The 22,711-nt window shown below is 35.6% G+C and overlaps 1 protein-coding gene across 6 annotated transcripts in view; it reads right to left on the reverse strand.

Moving 5' to 3' along the window:
* The window catches only part of CDK14 (cyclin dependent kinase 14), a 763,966-nt gene that overhangs the window by 212,864 nt on the left and 528,391 nt on the right, over positions 1-22,711 (reverse strand). For all 6 annotated transcript variants that reach the window (XM_064380407.1, XM_012450847.3, XM_064380410.1 and 3 more), the window contains one exon: positions 7,648-7,741. In XM_064380407.1, the coding sequence (XP_064236477.1) occupies positions 7,648-7,741 (94 nt within the window). The remainder of the gene's footprint in view (positions 1-7,647; positions 7,742-22,711) is intronic.

A 22,711-nucleotide genomic window follows, 5' to 3' on the forward strand; every position in this document is an offset into this window, starting at 1 on the left:
TCTAACCTTTCTTAATAAACCAACATGTGTTTGCTGTGTTGACACTTATACGTTTGGGGCAGGAAATCTTTCTTTCCCTCTGGGCTAAAAGCATTTACTGAGTACATACAATGTGCCACACACTGCATGAGCAGCGTGCAGAACATGCTGGAACAACCAAAGAAGGAATCGGCTTCATAACCCACCACCCCTACCTGCGGAACAGACCTGAGCTGATGTATTATCTTGCTCCAGGGAGTGATTTTCTTTTTCCATTCTTGTCCTTCACTTATCTGCTGGTCACCCTTCCCTTGATTTGTGTCACTGTACTGGTTCTCCCCTGGTCTAACTCCTCAATCCCCCAAAACATGAACATTCCCTACAGTTTAGGCAATGGTCTACTGCATTTCCCTCTACCTTCTCATGATTCAAGAACTAGTATGATGTGGGAGCCATCATTGTCTCTTTTGGGTGAATGGCTCCTTCATTCACATGCATCTCCCTAATTTTGTTGTGTATGAGTTATATACTGGACATGTCCATCTGGGGTCACCCACCATCACAAAAAGTTCAGTAACTTGATCTGTCTTCTTGCTCTCCCTCCGGTGGTACTCCTTTTCAATGTTCCCATTATTTTCAAGGACCTTGCTAATCACTTAGTTCCCCAAATTTGAAACTTTTAAGTTATCTTTGATTCTTTTCTCTTTCTCATAATCTATATCCAATACGTACAACAACAGTTTTGCAACATCTTTCTGACTTCATTTTCTGGAAGCTATTCAAATGTTGCTGACTATATTTTTGAGGCAAGTAAGGGCTGTGTCTGTTGGTTCAGCACCACAGTCACAGTGACTTTCACATAAGATGCCTAATAATCTTGCTGAATGAATGAATAATTAAATGGGGTAAAAATTTGCAATGCTTACTGTAGCATAAAAACTGCAAGCAAATTATCTAGTAATAGGGAAATGTATGAGTTTATTATTTAGGCACATTTTAAAGATAGTATAGTATAATTAAAATAACATTTTCAACTATATATTATGGCTTGTAAATGGCTCTCCATTTAATGTTCAAGAGAAGCTGAACACAAAACCATAAATTTATTACAAACTCAACTGTGAAAAACTAGAAAATGGAATACAAAAATGTTTAATGTTGGTTATATCTCAGTAATGATTTTTTTCTCATACTTTTATTTTACTTATATACAGTTGATTCTCTGAAAAGGATTTTTCACCATGTAAATGACTTGGCCTATAGATGAGGCTTGAAGGAAACAAGTACAAATTAAGAGGTACTTGTTCCAGGGTGGGAGGTAGAGTATTATAATCTATTGTCCCTATTTGTTTTTCTAAAGTTGACTTTAAAATTGTAGCTTAGTATTTTCAATATTCTTCACCACAACAGGTCTTGTTTAGTTCTCTACTTCTGCCAGTCTTTATATAGTTGAGTTTATCATTTTATCATATTGTATTTTTCTTTTTTAGAGACAGGGGCCTCACTCTGTCACCCAGGCTGGAGTGCAGTGGCACAATCATAGCTCACCTTGAACTCCTGGGCTAAGTGATCCTCCCACCTCAACTTCCTGAGTGGCTGGGACCACAGGCATATACTAACACACTGTATTATTTTTGCTAAAATGCTCTTAATATTATTCTCTCATTATACTGTTTTATTATATTATGGATAAAATGATATTTAAAAATACTAAACTATCATGGCTCACGCCTGTAATTCCAGCACTTTGGGAGGCCGAGGCGGGTGGATCACGAGGTCAAGAGATCGAGACCATCCTGGTCAACATGGTGAAACCCCGTCTCTACTAAAAATACAAAAAATTAGCTGGGCATGGTGGCGTGTGCCTGTAATCCCAGCTACTCAGGAGGATGAGGCAGGAGAATTGCCTGAACCCAGGAGGCGGAGGTTGCGGTGAGCCGAGATTGCGCCATTGCACTCCAGCCTGGGTAACAAGAGCGAAACTCCATCTCAAAAAAAAAAAAAAAATACTAAACTATCAAAGTGCAGTCTTGAACATTCAACCTCACCTTCTACCCACTCCTGTACTACTGCCTGATGTCTCCTTTTCCCCCTTATTTTCACGTGAAATCTTATACTTCTTTAATGCTTAAAAAATTTTCTTAGAAATTTTTTCTTTAAATACCCATAACTTATACATAATACGGTAACATTAAGCATTTTTTAAAAATTAAAAATGGTTAGAGCTATAAGACAATACGGAGCTACAGTGACAGTATCACTTAGGTTAACTTCCTCCTTTACAGATGCAGAAACTACTGTTCAATTTGAAAAGGTGGCTTACTAGTGGTAGAGAGTGAGGTGGGGCAGAAAACAAAAAAAAAAACCCCTTGGATTACAGCACAATATATAACTCTTAGAGTTCAGTATTTTAACGAATATAGAATCCACTGTTATTGCTGGGTCTCACATCTGCTGATCAATTGCTCAGCAATTATTCATGACTCCATTCCTAAAGTATGCCTCGCCCACCTTCCTTGATTGTCATGGCCATTTTCTCCAGGCTGACATCATGATACATAATTCTTTTATGTCTTCACTGTACCTAGAGCTACAGAGTAACTGCTGAAGCAGTGTGGCAGGAATGACCTAAAGCAAATCCAGTAATGGTAATGATGTACAATCAAATACTGTACAATAGTTTAACAATAGGTGGATGAAATTTCATTGTAAGCCAGGAGACTCAGGTGACAAGGAAAGATGTGATTGTCAGGGTTATCAACATTCAAAGACAGAGAGAAAAAGAATAGATCTGAAAAACAGAATCATGCCAGCTTCTTTGTCATGACCGTTATACAGTGGGCCATGAGCCACAGAGACCCAGAAGCATCTGCCAAAGGTTTCAGACAGCTGTGCAAGCATTCCCTGACATTTGTTCAGCTGTTTTGAAGTGAGAGAGACACATATTCCCAGGGTTGCACCAAGTACCCTTCTTTTTCAATTCAGAATAATATGATTAGAATACAAATTTTTTGTTAGTTGTGATTTTGCAATTCTGAATATATATTCACCTGGATGAATGCATTTGCTGCTTATTTTCCAACTAATGGAGGTGAATAGAATACACTGGGCCACATCAAAAAATAAGAAATGCTAAAGAAGTGAAAATAAATACTCTTTCCGCCTAAGAGCAGAGTTACTGCTTGGAGAAATAGGTGCCTATTTATCTGGCAATTCAAAATGTCTTGAATATAATTTATCAAAGTTCCATCATCTTCCTTCCTTTCTTGCATATAAGTATGACAATGTCAAGGAAAATGATTTAATGGTGAAATTTCATATTGTAGCATATCCCAGCTCACCTTATATATATGAACATGGTTATTATGTTGCACAAATGAATTCATTGAACTTGTTAAAATTGTGACTGCTCCCTTCAACCAAAGGAAGAAAAAAGAGAATAGGGCAAAAAGAACCTTAGAAAGAAAAACGTAAAGACTTTTACAAACTGATCTTTGTTTCCTTTCACATATTTTATAAAGACTCAGTGTGTGGGAGCTAATTATATTAGCTGTCTTGGGTAACAAGCTATTAATTCTGTGTTTCAAAGTTATTAATCACCTTTCTATATACAGTTCACAGGCAAATGAATGAACTTAATCCTCATATTAAAACACAAAGCAAACCAAATAATCCTGTTTCATGACTTTTCAAGGTTGATTTTCTCCTTGGCAATGCTTTACCAGAGGCCAGATATACAATTGCCACTTTAGAAAAGAGTCTCCGGCAGTTTATATTAGAGGTCTGTTAAAGCGAATTTAATCTCTATTTAATAGTCATTCCTCTCCAGATTAGACATTAAAGGTCACAGACGAAAAGCATTTTTTTCTCCTCAGTGATTTAAGCATACTGGGTTTGTAAAATTTCCTCCTCCAATGATCATACCAGTCCTGAGAGAGACTACTTGTGTGATATATAGCTAATATTTGCAAATTCAAACAATCCAGTAGAGAAAATAAAATATTTAAGATGATAACATTTAACGTCAAAAGAAGTCTTTAGATTTCTCTTCATCTGGCTTTGTCTAATTCTTCAGGGAAAAACATAACATCATTTAATTCTAAAGCAGTAATTTTATATAGACGATGATCTTCATTTCCTAATTATCAAAGGACATTTTACTGTAAGAGGCATTACATGTGTAAAATAACTACAGGAAATGAAAGGGTTATTGCCATAAATCATGATGCTTATCTGCATTTGAGGGTCTTTGTGAGCTAATGAGAGCAATGGTAGTTTAGTGCATCAATAATCCCATAGGAAATTCAAAATGATTTATTTCTCTGACTTATTATTATTATTTTTTTTTTTGAGACGGAGTTTCGCTCTCGTTACCCAGGCTGGAGTGCAATGGCGCGATCTCGGCTCACCGCAACCTCCGCCTCCCGGGTTCAGGCAATTCTCCTGCCTCAGCCTCCTGAGTAGCTGGGATTAAAGGCACGCGCCACCATGCCCAGCTAATTTTTTTGTATTAGTAGAGACGGGGTTTCACAATGTTGACCAGGATGGTCTCGATCTCTTGACCTCGTGATCCACCCGCCTCGGCCTCCCAAAGTGCTGGGATTACAGGCTTGAGCCACCGCGCCCGGCCTCTGACTTATTAAAAGCCTAGTCATAGCTCAAAGGTTTCTGAATACCCATAAAATTAGGAACCTAATGCCATAAAATTAAGAAATAATAGCAAAAATTTCATACAGGAAGTAATCCAACAAGATATTACCCGATGGAAATTACTCCTGTTAAACAAAGATTTCAAATGAAAGCTCTGACTAAGCTACGTCAATAAATTATGCTTTTATGAAACTCACATTTTTGGTTCTTTTGCTGTATAACATATCTCTTATATAACCATTTCTTTCCCTTTATATTTAACCTAAAGTAATACATAAGTAGAACTATTGATTTCGGTATAATACCCCTTTTAAATTTTCTGCTTTCAAATACAGTAGAGTAATAATTCTAGCATAAATCAGTAATTTGACAAGGTTACATAATTATTGTTCAACAGCTATCAGAGAGTGAAAAGTGGAGTCTAAAGCTTAGAAAATTATTCTCAGAATATAATTTAGTGATACTATTATTAGTATTACACATGAGCTTTACATAAATAAAAATGCTAAGTATTTGGAGATATGTTTTTGCATAAAAACTTATATAAACTACAGCCCATTAAAATTTCCTCTAGGCTATTTTTGTCAATACAAAATAAATGGAAAAGTTTATATTTTTAAGAAAATTATCGTGAAAAAGTTATTTAAAGAATTAAATTTGAATAAAGTCTTGAGTAGAACAAAGAAACAAACATGTTTATAAAAACTGTACATTTGTGATAACAGCCATAAAACTGAATAACTTAAGCTTAGATAAGAAAGTACAATTTTGTATTATTTCTATAGACTCAGTACAATCTCAATAAAGTGAATAAGAAATATTTTCTTGGGAGCAGACAGAAGAGAGGGTTTCATGAATTTAAATGAAGAGATGGACATGAAGAAATAGTCAATACATTTATGAAAATTAAATTTTGTTAAAATAAGGACTTCTTACTGTAATAATTATTCTTAACTAACAGGATGATTGTGCAATGAATGTTTCTGGCAGCATTTTATTATAGTGGAAAAACTGTAAACAAAGTTGTCAATATTGGGCTGGTTAAGAAAATAATATCTCATCCATACAATGAAACACTCCCCAGTCATTAAGAATGATGATAGGTTTCTGAATTTATCTGTCATTGAAAGGTATCAATTACAAATTGTTCAGTGAAAATAGCTGGTTCCAAAAGAATATACAAGATATGATTCAATCTTTTCACATATGTATAGAAAATATCTATAGTGGATATATGTCAAAATACTAGACGTGGTTTTCTCTGAGTAGTAGGACAAAGGGTAATTTTTCAGCTTGCATTCATTTTGACATTGTAGGAATTTTCCATTATAAAGATATACTATTTTTATAATCATGTTAACATTTGTGTATGAGCATTTACAGATATCAAAATAAAATTGAAAGGATGTGGATACAGATGGTTTCTGACAGAACGAAACCAACAGGACAACACTTCGAGGAAGGTTTCTATGTTAGGGACTTTGCTGAGTGTCCATGTGTTGTTAGCGCACAGTGACTCACAGGGATATAGACTACCGTGTGGAGCAGTCACACATGCTTTAATTTCCTAGTTTCCAGTCTTCTTTTCTTATTTTATTGCTGACAGTAAGGGGAACACAATAATGATGGAGACTCAGTTTATATCACTACGTTTTGCAGTTTCTATTCTATTCTATTCATATTAATATGATAGCTATATTTTAATGTTGCACTTACTTAATTTGTCTAACTCTGATTTCATGTTTTAAATAATAGGTTTATATGAATATTAGCTAATGTGGAAACTCTACTGAATAAAAATATTTGGCATAAAATGATGAAATGAAAATTACAACGATTTTTATACATGTAAAGTATTTACTATGTGCCAAGCAGAGTACTAAAATAACTTTGAATATTAGTCAATTATTCTTCAAAGCCACCTATGAAGAAGGTGCTATTATTATCCCTCATTTCACCCATGAGAAAACTAAAGCTCAGAGAGCTAATAAGTCCCTTGCTTAAAATCCCATGGTTAAAAAGTGACAAAGAAGGGTGATAAACCCAGATAGTCTGGCTCCAGAACACTTACTTTTGACATATTTTCAAAAGTTTAAATAAGCTTTTAATTTTAGGATAGTTTTAGATTTACAGAAAAGTTACAAAACATAGTACAGAGAGCTCACGTATACCCCTCGCCCAGTTTCCTCCTCTAGTTAAATCTTATATAATATGGTACCTTTATCACAGCTAAGAAACTCACATTGGTACATTGATATTAACTAAACAACATACATAAGAATGTTTTTCTTTCCTAGTATTTCATCCAGAAGACCACATTACATTGAGTTGTCATGTCTCCCCTAGCCTCCTGTGATTTATGACAGTTTCTCAATCTTTCCTTGTTTTGGATGACCTTGACAGTTTTGAAGAATACTAGTCATGTATTTTATAGAATGTCTGTCATTTTTGGCTTGTGTGATGTATTTTTTACAATTTAACTGGAGTTATGGTTTGAGGAGGAAGACCACAGAGGTGAGGTGCCATTATCAACACATCATATCAAGGGTACACACCAACAACATGACCTATCTTTACGATGATAGCCTTGAAGACCTGACTGAAGTACTGTTTAACTGGTGTCTCCATTGAAAGTCACCATCTTCCCACTTTCCATGCTCTGCTTTATGGAAAAAAGTTATCAAAGTTCACAGTAAAGGGGGCTGGGGGAGTTAAACTCCACCTGCTTGAAGGAGAGGGGGTATCTATATTAATTATTTGGAATTCTGTCAGAGCCCTCATTTTTAACCCATTACTTTCTCTATATTGCCTCTCATGCCCTATTCATTCCTACCATTTTGACATGTTATTCATGTACAGTAGTATAAAAACACAATTCTTAACTGATTTCCTGCTTTTTCAAAGGTGCAAAACATGTTAGAACTAAATGTGACAACAAATTTGTTTTAAATTATTTTCCACAGACTGTTATAGAATTAGAAATCAATTTTTCTCATAAATACTCTGTAAAGGACTTACCAGAAATATTCGTTCAAGTTGATCCTGAATGTCTTTCATTCCTGGAAAAGCAGCAACTCCTTGGATCATTTCAACAAAGATGCAACCTACTCCCCTGAAGAGAGAAGAAAGAATCATTACAAAACTTCGATACATTCTGCTTAGAAAAACTAAATCTGGAATGAGAATATCCACTCCTACAGAACAGAAGCAGTGTATAAACAGTATTCCTTATTCCCTCTAACTTCTATTTAGATTCCAGGGTACATGTTTAGGTTTCTTACATGGGTATATTGTATGATGCTGAGGTCTGATGTATGAAGGATCCCATCTCAGGTATGAACATAGTACCCAATAGTTTATCAACCCTTGCTTCTCTTTATTTCTCCTTCTTCTAGTACTCTCTAGTTTCTATTGTTGCCATCTTTATGTCATAAGTACCTCATGTTTAGCTCCCACTTATGAATGAGAACATGCAGTATTTGGTTTCCTATTCCTGTGTTAATTCACTTAGCATAATGGCCTCCAGCTGCAACCACATTGCTGCAAACAACATTATTTCATTCTTTTTTATGGCTGTATAGTATTCCAAGGTATAGATGTACCCCATTTTCTTTATCCAGTCCACTGTTGATGGGCACCTAGGTTAAGTCCATGTCATTGCTATTGTGAATAGCACTGTGACAAATATGCGAGTACATGTATCTTTTTGTCAGAATGATTTGTTTTCTTTCAGATATAAACCTAGTAATGATATTGCTGGGTTGCATGATAGTTTTAAGTTCTTTGAGAAATCTCCAACTTGTTTTCCACAGTGGCTGAACTAATTTATTATACATTCTCACCAACAGTGTATCAGCATTCCCTTTTCTCTGTAGCCTTGCCAACATCTGTAGGTTTTTTTGTTTGTTTGTTTGTTTTTGACTTTTTGATAATAGCCATTCTGACTGGTATGAGATAGTATCTATTTCCATTCCTCTGATGATTAGTGATGTGGAGCATTTTTCATTATGTTTGTTGGCTACTTATACGTTTTCTTTTCAGAAATGCCTGTTCATGTCTTTTGCCTATTTTTAATGGAGCTACTAGATACACTATTTTTAATGAGCACCATGAGCTATCTAGGTGACATACGCCTAGATCCCATAACCTACCCACTCCCTCTGCCCCCATCTACTGAACTGAAAGAACTCTAAATAGATCCAACTATACTGGGCTCAGAAAGGAGTGGAAACTAATAAAACAGTGCATTCTAGTGCTATTACTTATAGAATACAGTTTAAAAAGTCTTTAGCCTGATACATAAGAGTACCCAGTCATGTTCAAACATCCTTTTCCAACTATACTTCATAAATTCATAAAGTATTGTAGTCTCTAGGCATTCATTCAGTGGTTCTCAATACTCTTTGCATTAGAATCATCTGGAGAAGGTTAAGAAACTGCCTATCTCTGACCACAAACCCCAGAGATTCTGTTTCAATTTGTCTAGGTTGAAGCCCAGGCGTCCACTTGGGCTGCTCAGATGATTCAGGGCAGCTACAGTGAGAATTGCTGAGCCAGACTGATCTACCTGAGTGCCAAGCATAAACCTATACCATTTGGCTCAAATTGCTTCACTACCTAGAGTACTCTCCTTCTTCACCTATTTACTTGATGGCTAATTCCAACTCAACCTCTACAATCCTATTTAAATGCATCTCTTCCATGATGCCTTCCACGGATCGTTCATCAGACAGAATTGTTCCCCTTATGAGCTTATGGATTAAGCCCTTACTCAATATATCAGCCATCTACTATGCTTGAAATTCTTTCCCAGCTTGACCTGCTATGCTTACAGTTCCCACCTAGCAAGTTAGTCCAGTATATTAAAAGACCTTGCCTCCCAGACTACCACAGCTTGCACCTAACCCAACAGGTATAACCCATCCATAATATGGACAGAGAGTCAATTAGATACTTCTGCTAGGACTCTGGAGAATGTGGCAGGATGGTAAGAAACTAGCATATGTAGATGGCTAAGTCACATTAGTGTCATGGAACTAGCATGAGTGGCCACCGCACATTGCTGTAGATAAACTTCCCTGAACTGACTTGGTTCTTGACTTCTGGAGGCTTAGATGCTCAGATAATCCAGTGTTTTGATTTTTTCCTAGAACTCTCTACCCTCTGGATAATTTTAAAAATTCTCCAGATTTAAAAAAATGTCTCTATTTGAATAGGTTTGTTTCCTGCAAGTATTCTGATAAAACCATAAACATATTGGGACCTTCTTCCACTGCTGCACTCATACTCAATTTAGGGCAAGCAAACTCTTGTATCTTTAATTTGTTTCAGAACCCTCGGGGTTAAGACCAAGTGACCTACTTCTCTAAAGCTACTCCAGTTGTTATCACGGTTGTATACAAACAATGTTTTGAATTAAAGAGGTAATATATTTGCAGAAATTGCTTCCCTATTATACCACGGTTCTTATTCAAAGTAAACACTAATCAACAGTACACAGTATCAAAATGACTAAAAATGAATGTCATTTTATATCATAGGATATAATTTTATTTAAGTAGTAAAGAACTAATGTCAAACCAGTGTTCTAGGTATATGGGTTTTTACACAAGTTGTTTTCATTTTAGATTTGAGAGACAACAGAGGTATTAAGAGAATTATTTTATTAATATATAAAATGCAATGATATGCTTATAAATATTAGGGCTTCAGATGTCTGGTTAAGTCTACTTAAAATTTCAGTATAGTGGCTTTCCAAATTTCTCTGTCAGGAATTCTTTCCTAAGACTATTTTCTTCTTATTTAAGTTTACATAATAAAGTATCTTGGGTCTTAAATAGCTACCTGCACCTTCCTTTTTTACATTCAGCATATCTTCTCTGCTCTCTACTTTTTGGCCTTCATTTTTCCCACCATAAGCTGCAGCTCTGAGTGTGAAGAGCCTCAGCAGAAGCCACAGCCACCCCCATTATGTACACAGCTAAGCTGGCTAGGAAAGTAACTATTACACTGCCAGAACTACTTATAGAATTTATTTTAGCACTACTTGTGTTTAGTCTATATCATCGCCATAATATGTTACTTAGAACGATTAAAAGACAAATCTATGTTGCAATTCTATTCAGTTGGAATAAAATGATGTAGCATTTTTATAGGCTCTTATCTGCTTAGCTGGCTAAGACTTGGACTTTCATTTCTAGTGAATGTTTCCCATGACATCATCTTTATCAAAGACGCTTGAGGATGTACCAAAGAAGCTGAGAGAATTATACTTAAAGGACTCACAAAAAGAGATAAAATGCACAAGAAAATAGAAAAGTAGATGTATAAAACATATCAACATATGAATATAACAGAATTCCTTATTACTGGACTGTCTTATTGCTAAACAGCAATAAAAGTGCTTCAATGTAATATGAAGGAACTAGTGTCTGCTTTCTCCCCACCTTTCTACCCTCCATTAGCCCCATGCTCCCTCTCTTGATGGATTAAGTTGACTGCACTGAATGGTTTACCAAGAAAAAAAAATCATCCACTTAAGCACTATAATTTATGATATATAATCTTTTATCAGGATATGTCTCTTTTGTTGCTTTTTTTTGAGAATTTGAATAATCATGCAATTATCATCCACTTAGTCTAAATTTTTCAAGAATAAGAACTGGTCACAAAAGCTTACAATTAAAGGCGTCGTAGGATGCACAGGTCATAGTATGTTCAAACTCTTAGTTTAGGATTAGTTACCCCGTAAGGTAATATATAAACACCTACCTATGCTCATGCATTCTTCAATGTTTTTGAACTCAATATTTCACAATTTATGTCTCAGGTATATGAATGATTTTTTAAATTACAATTCAAAACAAAATTTTAAGCAGAATTGATAATTTGCTGTCAGTACAAACAGAGACAGACAATCTTTTAGGCTTGAAATTTATAAATTTGGGAGTTTTTGATATTAAAAAGATTATGAAATTATAACTAAAAATTTGGCTACAAAAGTGCATTTAGAATGAACAAATCAGTCAAAAGCAATCACATAATTTTAAAGCTAACAAATACAACAAAGAATCTGACATTCAGGAAAACAATGTAAAATTAACTATCTGACATTTATCATTAACTATCTGACAAATCTCTCTGACACATTTCTTTTTACAATTTTGGCTGTATAATCTTCAATCGATTCTTCTGACAATTCTATAGTATCATTGTCTGTAAGGAGAATGTAGAGATAATTTAGACTCCTCTAGCATGATGATGACATTGGTTTGGGGGCATGTCTAATAGTTTAGATTTCTTTTTTCTCGGCTTCATTTCTCATTGTTGGAAAGGTCAGCAAACTTTTAAGACCATTGTCAATTTTGGGAAAACCTCTATCAAGTTTCTGTTTAGTAGGTCTATATGGTATCAACACAGTAATTCTAACGTATTCCAGTTTACACAGTTCCTTGAGCATGAGAGGACATGCTTAGCTCAGAGTGTAGGGTTAGGAAGGATTTGTATGCTTAATGCCTGAATGGGCTAGAAAAGTGGAAGCTGGTTGGATTATGGGGTGTGGCACTGGGAGTGGAAATATTCCAGGCTGAGAAAACAGGGTCTAGTAAACTGAGGGAGAAGAAGGATAGTTTATTTTACTAACTTAAAAAAATTTTTACTTTATATTTAGAAGATAGGGAAGCAATATATCATGCTTAGACTGCCTTTTATTTTATAAACATTAGGAAATTTTACCTGTTAAATTTAATTTTAAAAATATAAGGAGCTTCCAAAATTATGCTGGGTTCTATCCCCATTTCAGAGGATTTTCTTTCCACCTGTTTTCTTTCTCCTCACACCCTACATAAGTGCTCCTATATTGACAAAAGGAGAGGAATCAGGTTTTTAAAATTATCCCTTAAACTTTTTCTTCCTTAAAATCAACAGTAGAGGCTAGAGGCAGTGAAGGCTCCACATGCTGTGCTGCTGACCTCTATCTCCAAATTTACATCATGCCTGTATCCACATTAGATATCCTCTGCTCCAGCCACGCTGCTCCACTGTCTTCTCCTAAAACTTGCCACACTCTTTCCCATCCCAAGATTTCTGCATGGATTGTTGTTTCCCTTTACCCTCTCTGTATCTGGTTAATTGCTTTTTGCTATTCAGGGGTCAGTGTAAATAGCTCCACTTAGAAATGTCTTTCCCAGTGACCACCTGAAGGCAGTTCCTCCTTAGAGTCCCAGCCCCAGGGTCTCACCCTGCTTCCCCTAGTTTGTTCCCTTTATAACACTTACAGATGATAAACTGTGTTTGGCTTTTGGGGTTGTGGCTCCTCTAGATGGAATATCTACAAGATCAGGGACAAGCTTGTGGACATCACCTTATTCCCAGTACATAGCAGAGTGTCAGGCACATAACGAGGGCTCAAAGATATTTGCTGAATGAATCAAAAACAATGTAACCCTCTTTCCCCCTGGGTATTCTTTGTGAGCTGAGTTTAGTGACTTGTTTCCAAAGAGTACAGTATGGAAATAGGAGTGGAGAGGGAGTGTGGATGGCAAATTTACAATAGAGAAAACCGGCAAACACTATCTCAGCCATGTGACAAAGGTTAACACTATCAGTGATATGTCATGATTTCCCATAAGAATGATGTTTATGAGCTTTTTCAAAAAAATAAACATAGAAATTGATCCCCTGCTCTTAAAGCTTGAAACATAATTTGTCTTATTTGAGTTTGTTTCTCAGGAAACCAAACTTCAGAACTCCCAGATAGTATTACGGAACTAAAACTCCTCTTCCTTATTCCTCCCTAATTCCTGTTTCCCTGCACGTAGCTACATTCCTTCCCCACGGTATAAACCCCCAATTTTAGTCAGCTGGGGAGATGGATTTGAGACTTTTCTCGTCTCGTCAGCTGCAGCACCCAAATAAAGGCTTCTTCTCTGGCAATACTCATTGTCTCAGACATTGGCTTTCTGTGCAGCAGGCAAATGGGACCTAGACTGAATCCCTGGTATTTTGATAACAGTGCCAAGAACACTCACAGGAAAATGACAGGCTCCTCAATAAATGCTGCTGAGAAAATTGGATATTCTTATGCAGAAGAACAAAACTAGACTCTCATGCCTCACAGTATATAAAAGCACCCCAAAATTAATTAAAGATTGAAACATAAGGCCCAAAACTATAAAACTACTAGAAGAAAACATAAGGGAAACACTTCAGGACACTGGTCTGGGAAAAGATTTTATGAATAAGACATCAAAAGCACAGGCAAAAAAAGCAAAAATAAACAAATGGGATTATATAAAACCAAAAGGTTCTACACTAAAAGCTTCTGCACAGACAGGAAGTAAGTCTCAAATCTATTCCCCAACTGACTTAAAATTGAGTTTTTATGTAGTGGGGTAGGAATGCAGCTACATGTAGGAAAACAGAGTGAAATGATCAACAGAATGAAAGAACAACCCACAAAATGGGAGTAAATATTTGCAAACTACTTATATGATATTCTTAATATCTAGAATATATAAGGAACTCAAACATCTCAACTATGAAAAAACAATCGATCTTATTTAAAAATGGGCAGATGAGCCTGGGTGCAATGGTTGATGTAATTCTAGCAGTTTGGAAGCTGAGGTGGGAGAATCACTTGAGGCTAGGGAGTCTGAGACAAATATGGGTAACATAACAAGACTATCTCCACAAAAAATAAATAAATAAAAAAACAGCCAGGCATGGTGGCCCACACGTTAGTCCCAGCTTCTCAGGAGGCTGAGGTGGGAGGATTGCAGGAACCTAGGAGATTGAGGCTGCAGTGAACTATAACTGCAATACTGCACTCCACCCTGAATAACAGAGAAAGATGCTATCTCTTTAAAAGAAAAACAACAAAAAAAAAGGGCAAATGGTCTGAACAGACATCTTCCAAAAGAAGACACAAATTGGCAAGAAACATGAAAAACTATTCAACATCACTAATCATCAGAGAAATGGGCATCAAAACCACAATGATTCACTCCAATTAGGATGGTTATTATGAAAAAGATTAAAAAATAACAAATTCTAGAGAGGATATGGAGAAAAGGGGACTCTTATATACTGTTGGTGGGAATGTTCTATGGAGAACAGTATGGAGGTTTCTCAAAAAACTACAAATAGAACTATCTTATGATCTAGCCATCCCACTACTGGGAATTTATCCAAAGGAAAGGAAGTCAGTACATTGAAGAGACATTTGCACCCCTATATTTATTGCAGAACTATTCACAATAGCCAAAATAGAAAATGAAGCTAGGTATTCAACAACAGATGAATGGTTGAAAAAAATGTGGTCTATATGCACAATGAATACTATTCAGTCATAAAAAAGAATGAAATCTTGTCATTCGTGACAACATAGATGGAAGTGGAGGACATTATGTTAAGTGAAATAAGCCAGGAACAGAAAGTTAAACACCGCATGTTCTCACTCATATGTGGAAGCTAAAAAAGTCAATGTCATAGAAGTGAAAAGTAGAACAGGAGATACTAGAGGCTGATAAGGGTAGGGAAGGAAAGCATAGGGAGAGATTTGTTAAAAGATACAAAATTACAGCCAGAAGGAAGGAATAAGTTCTAGTGTCTTATACCACTGTAGAATGACTATAGTTAAGAATAATAAGACTATATTATATTTAATATATACTCATATATTACTAATAAGACTATAACAATAAAACTATATTAGATAGTTTCAAATAGCTAGAAGGAAGATACTGAATGTTTCCAACACAAAGAAATGATAAATGTTTGAGATGAGGGATATGCAAATTACCCTGATCTGATCACTATACATTATATGTATCAAAACACCACAATGTACCCCATGAATATATAAATTATTGTCCATTTTAAAAACTTAAATTTAAAAATTAAGTTTAATACTAAAGTATTTGAAAACATATCTATCTATATCTATATCTATATCTATATCTATATCTATATCTATATCTATATATCTCCTATGGCAGAGGAATTCAAGGTAAAAAGATTTGTTTAAACTACTATATTTGGGGCAAAGATGGGGTGGAGTGTATAATACAGAGAAAAAATAGAATTCATAGGGAAGGAGAAAGAACTTTTCTCCATTAGAACAGGGAAAGATAAGTTTAGTGTTACTTCTGTGGGAAGGTCTCCTGATCACTCGGACTATGTTAGGTCCCCTAACTCTGTGCTCTCCATGATACTTTCTACAACTGCAATTTATTTATTTACTCGTAAATATGTTAGCCACCATCACCTTTATCAGAACAAAGATTTGGTCTTTTACCTTTAAATATATAGTCCAAATGACTGATAGGGGTTATGGTGATATGGCAACACTACCAGACCTGAATGAAATAGGGTTAGGTCAAAAAGGTACCAGCTAATATGCCTTATCATGCATGTATCTGTTCATCAAAGTCCTGTTGGGATTTTATGGGGTAGGATAACTTTTTATCTTTCAATTAAAATATGGATTAATTACATTAATCAGCACAGATAGTAAAAAATATCTGCATTTGACTCATGATATTTAAAAAGATATTGTTAACTGGATGGTAATTAACTCAATAGATGATTATATCACATGAGGAAACAGAATAAGACCTAAAGGTTATTATTTCTATAGTTGACATTAATCTAATTTTGGTTAGATTAAGATATCAAAAAAGTAAACATTGTTCTCCTTCTTCCCTAATTCTCAAGGCAAAAGTTTAGCTTAATCTCAGTAGATAACGCAGAAAGACTAATATTTTAAAATATAGTACATTAAAATGTCAGAAAACATTGCCTAGATTTTAGTTTTTTATTTCATTCATGTGTTGGCAAAGGCTTGAGATTCCTTAGGACCCAGAGCTTTAAGCAGAGTGACAATTTTGATTCTAGAGGTATCATGACAGAGCACAGCCCATGCATTGCCATATGTGCAGTGGGAACAAGGACTCATCCAACTTAGACCATTACGGTGGGGGGAGACCTGTTCCTTCTCATACATAATCCCTAATTGAAAGTGATAAGAGGCCTCTTCTCAAGTTCAGAGAATTATTTAGAGCCATTCAGAGCTATCTGCATTGTTAGAATCTTTGGAAAGAGATTTGTGGAAAAGGGAGTGGCAAGCTGCTTCTGCTTCTGAAAGGAGACAAGCAGATGAACAGAGCCATAACTCACTACAGGTTAGTTCTCTTGCCTTTCTGCCTTTTGACATTATGCTGACATCAGAAATTTCCTCAAAGCCTATGTATCCATCCAAAAAAAGTACTTGAGACAGTGCTTCTCATCCTTTAATGTGCATGCTAATCACCTGGGGATCTTTTTAGAATTCAGATTCTAATTACTGGGTTATAGGTTAAGGCCTGAGATCCTGCATTTCTAACAAGCTTCCAAGCCACGCTGATGCTGCTGTTCTCAAAATCAAGTAGTGAGGACCAAAAATGTAAAGGAATTTGGGTAATTCAGTTTTGAATGGAATTTTATAACTCAGATCAATTCTCTGAACATATATCCAAGCTCCAGTCAAAGGAACAATAAAGAAACAGGAGATAACTGAAATGAGTTAGATTAAATGCAAAACACAATCTAAATTTAACACACAGGGATGCAATACAAACTCAGAACACTTCCACATTAATTAACCTAATAGGTAATTTTATTCAGCCATGGTTCACTGAAATACACCATTATGCAATTAAAGCTAGAGCTATTTGATGCACCAAGGTAGCCATTTATTTTCTTACTCTTCTCTGAAGAATGTATATATTTGGAAAATAGACCAAAGAGTTTTGTTCCCTAGGAGGTCAGCTTCAAAAAAATGAAAATTAAAAAGCAACATTTTTTCTATAATGTAAAAGAAAAGTTATTACATATAACAGACTTAATCATTTCATTTTGGCATTTGCAGTATTTGAAAAGTGAAAGATTAAAAAATTACATTCTGCATGCCCTTGGTGACTACTGAAGGAACCAAATTGATTAAACTGTCACTCATCATTTACTGTGGTTAGTGCTTCATTAGGCACAGATAGGCACAATATATCTTAGTCAGATACTTCTATGGAGTATTTGCACTTAAGGAATGAAAATAGAACCCTAGATTGTGGGTACAAACCAATATTAGAAAACGCCCTGAAAACAATAAACTTTTAATATAATGGGAAACTATAACATTTATTTTTCAACTATGAAACAAAATTATATCTCTTAGAAGTTGTACTTACAAATTAAGCATATCAGAATAAAAATAAAACAAAAGTAAAAGATGAAGCATAGGAAGCTAATGTAGTTCACTAGAGTCAAGGCCCAGGGTGGCCTGCTGCTGACTGGGAGGGAGGCACCAGGCAAATGAATTACAATCCTCTTACTAGGATCTACATCAGCAGTAAGACTAACAGGGAAGACTGAGAAACCCAACCATCTTCAAGTACCAACCAGAATAAATGTTCCTTAAGTTCCAATGATAATTTTTCCTCATACACTTTAAGTAGTGTGTGCATTTATTATTATTAATTTTTTAATGAAATGGCAAAGTTGTATTTGTATTGGGACCAGTTACCATATCCAGAAACCCAGGAATCATGTGAAATTTTGTGCCTTTTTTTAAGTATGTTTATGCAGTCATCAAGTTGTCCACAACGTAAGTATTCCTAAATATTTCTCCAATCTGATCTCCAACCACTTTCTCCCTTCCTCCTTACCATGTTTTTTGAATGCTTCTGAAATCCTATCCTCCATCTCCATCCACAAAACACCATATGTTTCATCTGTTAGTCTTTGTCCATCGCATGTTCTATATGTCCTTCAAACCTAGCTTTGTTAGCTTGGAAAGATGGCTTTGAGAAATCAGGCAGAATAATTACCACTGGGTGAAGCCTTCCCTGACCCCCTTAATCATTCACCAAGGATAACTTTATCACCTTCACCTCTGAACTGCCACTGTACTAAACATATGCCTGTGTTATAGCTCATCACACTGTCTTGCCCTGTGACCTTGAAGGCATGAATAGCTCTTTCTCATCTTTGCAGCTCCAAGATCTCACAAAGTACCTTGTACAAAATAGGTGTCAATAAATATCTTTAAAATGAGGGGATAAATGAATGAATTGCATAAACTAGTCTGAGGAGTACACATAAGATATTGCAACAGAAAAAGGCATTGATTTAGAGCTAATATTATCATATAAAATTAAACACTAAAAAAAAATCAATTCAGTAACTTCACTAAAATATCTAAATTCTAACTTCATTTCTAAGAGACTCCAGCAGTCTCAAAGGAACTCCAGCAGTTTCCATGGAAACTTTTGGCTCCACTGTACAATTTACTTGAATGTTAAAGTTTAGAGATAGAGACACCTTTGAGAAGGCCTAAGACAATGTTTTGATTTTTACATGTAAGGAAGCTGTATTATATGTTTAAATGTCTTAGTGTTGGTCGCAGAATCGGAAACTGCATCTCCTGAATCCAGGGCCAGCGATCCCTTCATTATGCTATGCTGCCTCCACAGTCAAAACAACCTGGCTTTATTTGGTCAGCCTGGGCAGGTTAAAAAAGAGGAAATAGAGATGACAACTTTGATTTCTTCCCAGGTGACACAAATGACAGCAAAGATAAAGATAAAACCAAAATCAAATCTTCGAAATTAGAGGTTTTGGCAGAGAACACAGTAAAACCACCCTAGAAAACTGAAGTCTATCATCATTGTTAGTGCGCTGAAAACAAGATGCTGGTTGTGTTTTAAAAATGCTTAAAAATGTGGCCAGGCTGAGTTGGGTGAATCATCTGAGGTCAGGAGCTCAAGACCAGCCTGGTCAATATGGTGAAATCCCATCTCTACTAAAAAACACAAAAATTAGCTGGATGTGGTGACGTGCATCTGTAATCCCAGCTACTCAGGAGGCTGAGGCAGGAGAATCACTTGAACCTGAGAGGTGGAGGTTACAGTGAGCCAAGATCACGTCACTGTATTCCAGCCTGGGCAACAGAGTGAGACTCTGTCTCAAAAAAAAAAAAAAGCAAAGCTTAAAAATTCAAACCAGAGTCCTATGGATAATGAAGACTCTAGAGATGGAGTCTTAAAGTAATAACCCCAGGTTACATAGATAACAGGTAGATAACAGGGAATATTTGGACTGGTAACATCCAGCAACCAGTCATAATTAATATAAAAATATTATAAAGAGGAAATGCCCTCACTGAGGACTACTATAAGAAAAAAATGAAAAATGAAAATTATTACATTGAAAAGCAGAGAAATGTTATAACAATAAAAGGAAATGTTTCATTTGACAATTCATTTAAAACTCTACCAATGATGGCAGGCACTTCTCTAAGGAATAAGCATAGACCAGGCAGAACAAGAAAAAAGCAAATTAATAAGCCTTGCACATCTTTAATTTCTGTTTATATGACAGCTGATGCAAAACAAGGAAGTCATATTTTAAGGCTCCTCTCTGCAAATGTATTAATCCTTATGCAATAATGTAGGAAATTAGGAAAAATTTATTCATGGGTAATTATCTTCAAAATCAAAGCAAAAAACACATTCAAGCAATCTTTTTCAAGAAATTTCATGTGGCATATTGTGAAGAGAAATCACTGCTAAAACCTTCATATCAATTATCTTACTATAAGGAGAATAACTTCAATTTACAGTAAGTTAAGTTGATATATTTAGTTCCAGTCATCGAATGGCATAGCTAGACTTTGATGGACTATGAGTAAGAATGCTGAAATGGGCACTACTAAGATACATGACTGGATGATTGATATTTTACAGTGAAGTATTTGACAACCACCTAATATCTTAGATAATAGATGCAAGACCTGAAGGCAAAAACCTTTCCAGTATAGATTCTCAGGGTTCATTTTTTGGTGAAGTCTGTGGGCATTTTGGGATATTCTCAAACATCTGCCCTGGAATGTGGCTTTGCAGTCTGGCCACTGCACACAGATCACAACTTGAATGATGCCCTTGGGGCTGTGCATTGCAGCAGTGCTAGTGGGTGCTGCTTCAGGGCAGGAACCAGGTCTTTCTCACCTTGAACCTCTTGACATTCTGTAATGTTTTGCTGAATTAATAGATGAATGAATAAATGTGACTCGCAAGGTTTAAGAGAGATTTTTGTGGGAAGGGAGCTACCCTGAGATTCTAGAGCTGTGTTTGTATGCTTGTTTTCCCTGTGTTACCAACAGCCACACCTACTGTGTGAGGAAAAAAAACAACCACCAAGCACCTCTAATTTCAGGGGTTATAAAATGGTGATAAAACAATAAAAAAATTACGAGTTAATTTCACATGGTTACTGAAATCCTGAAACAGTTTCTAAATTAAATATATTAGGATTAAATATGACAAATAGATGAAAATTTATTTATTGCTATAATAAAGTTTTTAATCTGTTAGAATTTCCACTAGGCCATGAATATATTCAGTCTTCAAAAGTATACATGGTAAAAGCTATCAATAAAGGAAGAACAATTTAAATAACCAATCAGAAAAAAACGAGAAAAGCTTTGCCAAGCTGAACTGAAAATGCAATTATATAAACATCCCACTCTTGGAATCTATTGTCTCACATAGAAATGCAGAGAAATATGTCACGGTAAAAGATAAACTACCCACATGGGTGTAGGAAAATAGGAAGCTACTCAGATTCAGTCATTAGTAATTACTAAGTGACTGTCACATAGTATGAATACGTTCTGTTTTATTTTTAATGAAATTTAGCAGGCTGTTTCTTGGCCACTGATAGGTTATTTTAGTTGAGTTTTGAGTTTCATTCTTTTTCAACTATTGCTTTATTTCTTTTCTTTCTAAAGACATCTACCAACAGGAATCTAAGGATACAACATTTGAGGAATAAATTTTTTTAAACCACAAATATCTAAGTTTATCAATTACATAATATAGTGTCTAAAATTAAGAAAGCCACCAGTACGTTTATGTTATATTAATTCATACAACAAAATACCAGCAGATAAAAATGTGATTCTTAATTAGAATATAATCAAGGTAATGTAGTACTGTGGAATTAATTCACAAATGTCATAAAAAGCACAGAATTCTCCACTTCCATCCTTCAATAAGTAATATCAAGTAGACATCCCAGTAACATCCTAGTAGACATCTTTAGTGACTATAGTCACACAATGATATTAATAGAGGCTGCTAATTTCTCTCCATTCACATTTCAATTCAATTATGTCTTTCCTGTGCTTATAAGTTAATGATCCACTTTTTCACCTTCGATGGATTGGAAATTTTCTATTGCCTAGAACACTTGCTGAAAATGTTTCACTAATTACTTTTTTCAGACAGCCCACAGATCCAAAGAAATACTTTCTATAATCTACTCATGTAAAATTGTTATCTTTTAAAAAATTATGACCTCACATTTTATTAACTTGCATCACTAGTTTATCAATCAGTGTATGGCATTCTTTTCAGGTTTGTTTTCAGAAATTTGTTATTTCACTAGAAGTTAAATGGAAGGGATTATGAACATTCACCACCACACTAAGATGCCAGCAGTCATGAGTTTCCTGCCTGTACTATGCCATTTAATTGGCTCCCAGTCATCAGCATATATAATTTAAATTTGTGCCCCAGTAAAATCACAAATGTCTACATGGCAAAGACCCTTGTAGTCAATGTTCATAGTTAAAGCCATGAATATTAAACAATCAACAAAAGCAGGGAATATGGGGTAAAACATGCATAGATCTCCCTTTCTAGACACCTCTAGAATTGGGGAAGCTCTCTTTCCACAAAGATCATTATACAATATGAGCCAGCCTGCCTGCCTTCCTTCCTTGCTTCCTTCCTTCCTTCTTTCTTTCCTTCCCTTCTTCCTTCCTAGATTCTTATATATGACCCAGACTTCCTTCCTTCCTTCCCTGCTTCCTTCCTTCCTTATTTCCATCCTCCCTCCCTCTCTCCTTCTCTCCCCCACCTCCCTCCTTTCCCCTCCCTCCCTCAGCTCCCTTCTCACAAAAATCCTTATACAATATGAGCCAGCTTTCCTTCCTTCCTTCTTTCCTTCCTTTCCTTCCATCCTCCCTCCCTCCCTCTCTTCCTCC

Source organism: Aotus nancymaae, unplaced genomic scaffold (genome assembly GCF_030222135.1).
Source record: "Aotus nancymaae isolate 86718 unplaced genomic scaffold, 86718_ANA_hifiasm-v0.15.2.pri h1tg000025l, whole genome shotgun sequence".
NCBI classification, from domain to species: Eukaryota; Metazoa; Chordata; class Mammalia; order Primates; family Aotidae; genus Aotus; species Aotus nancymaae.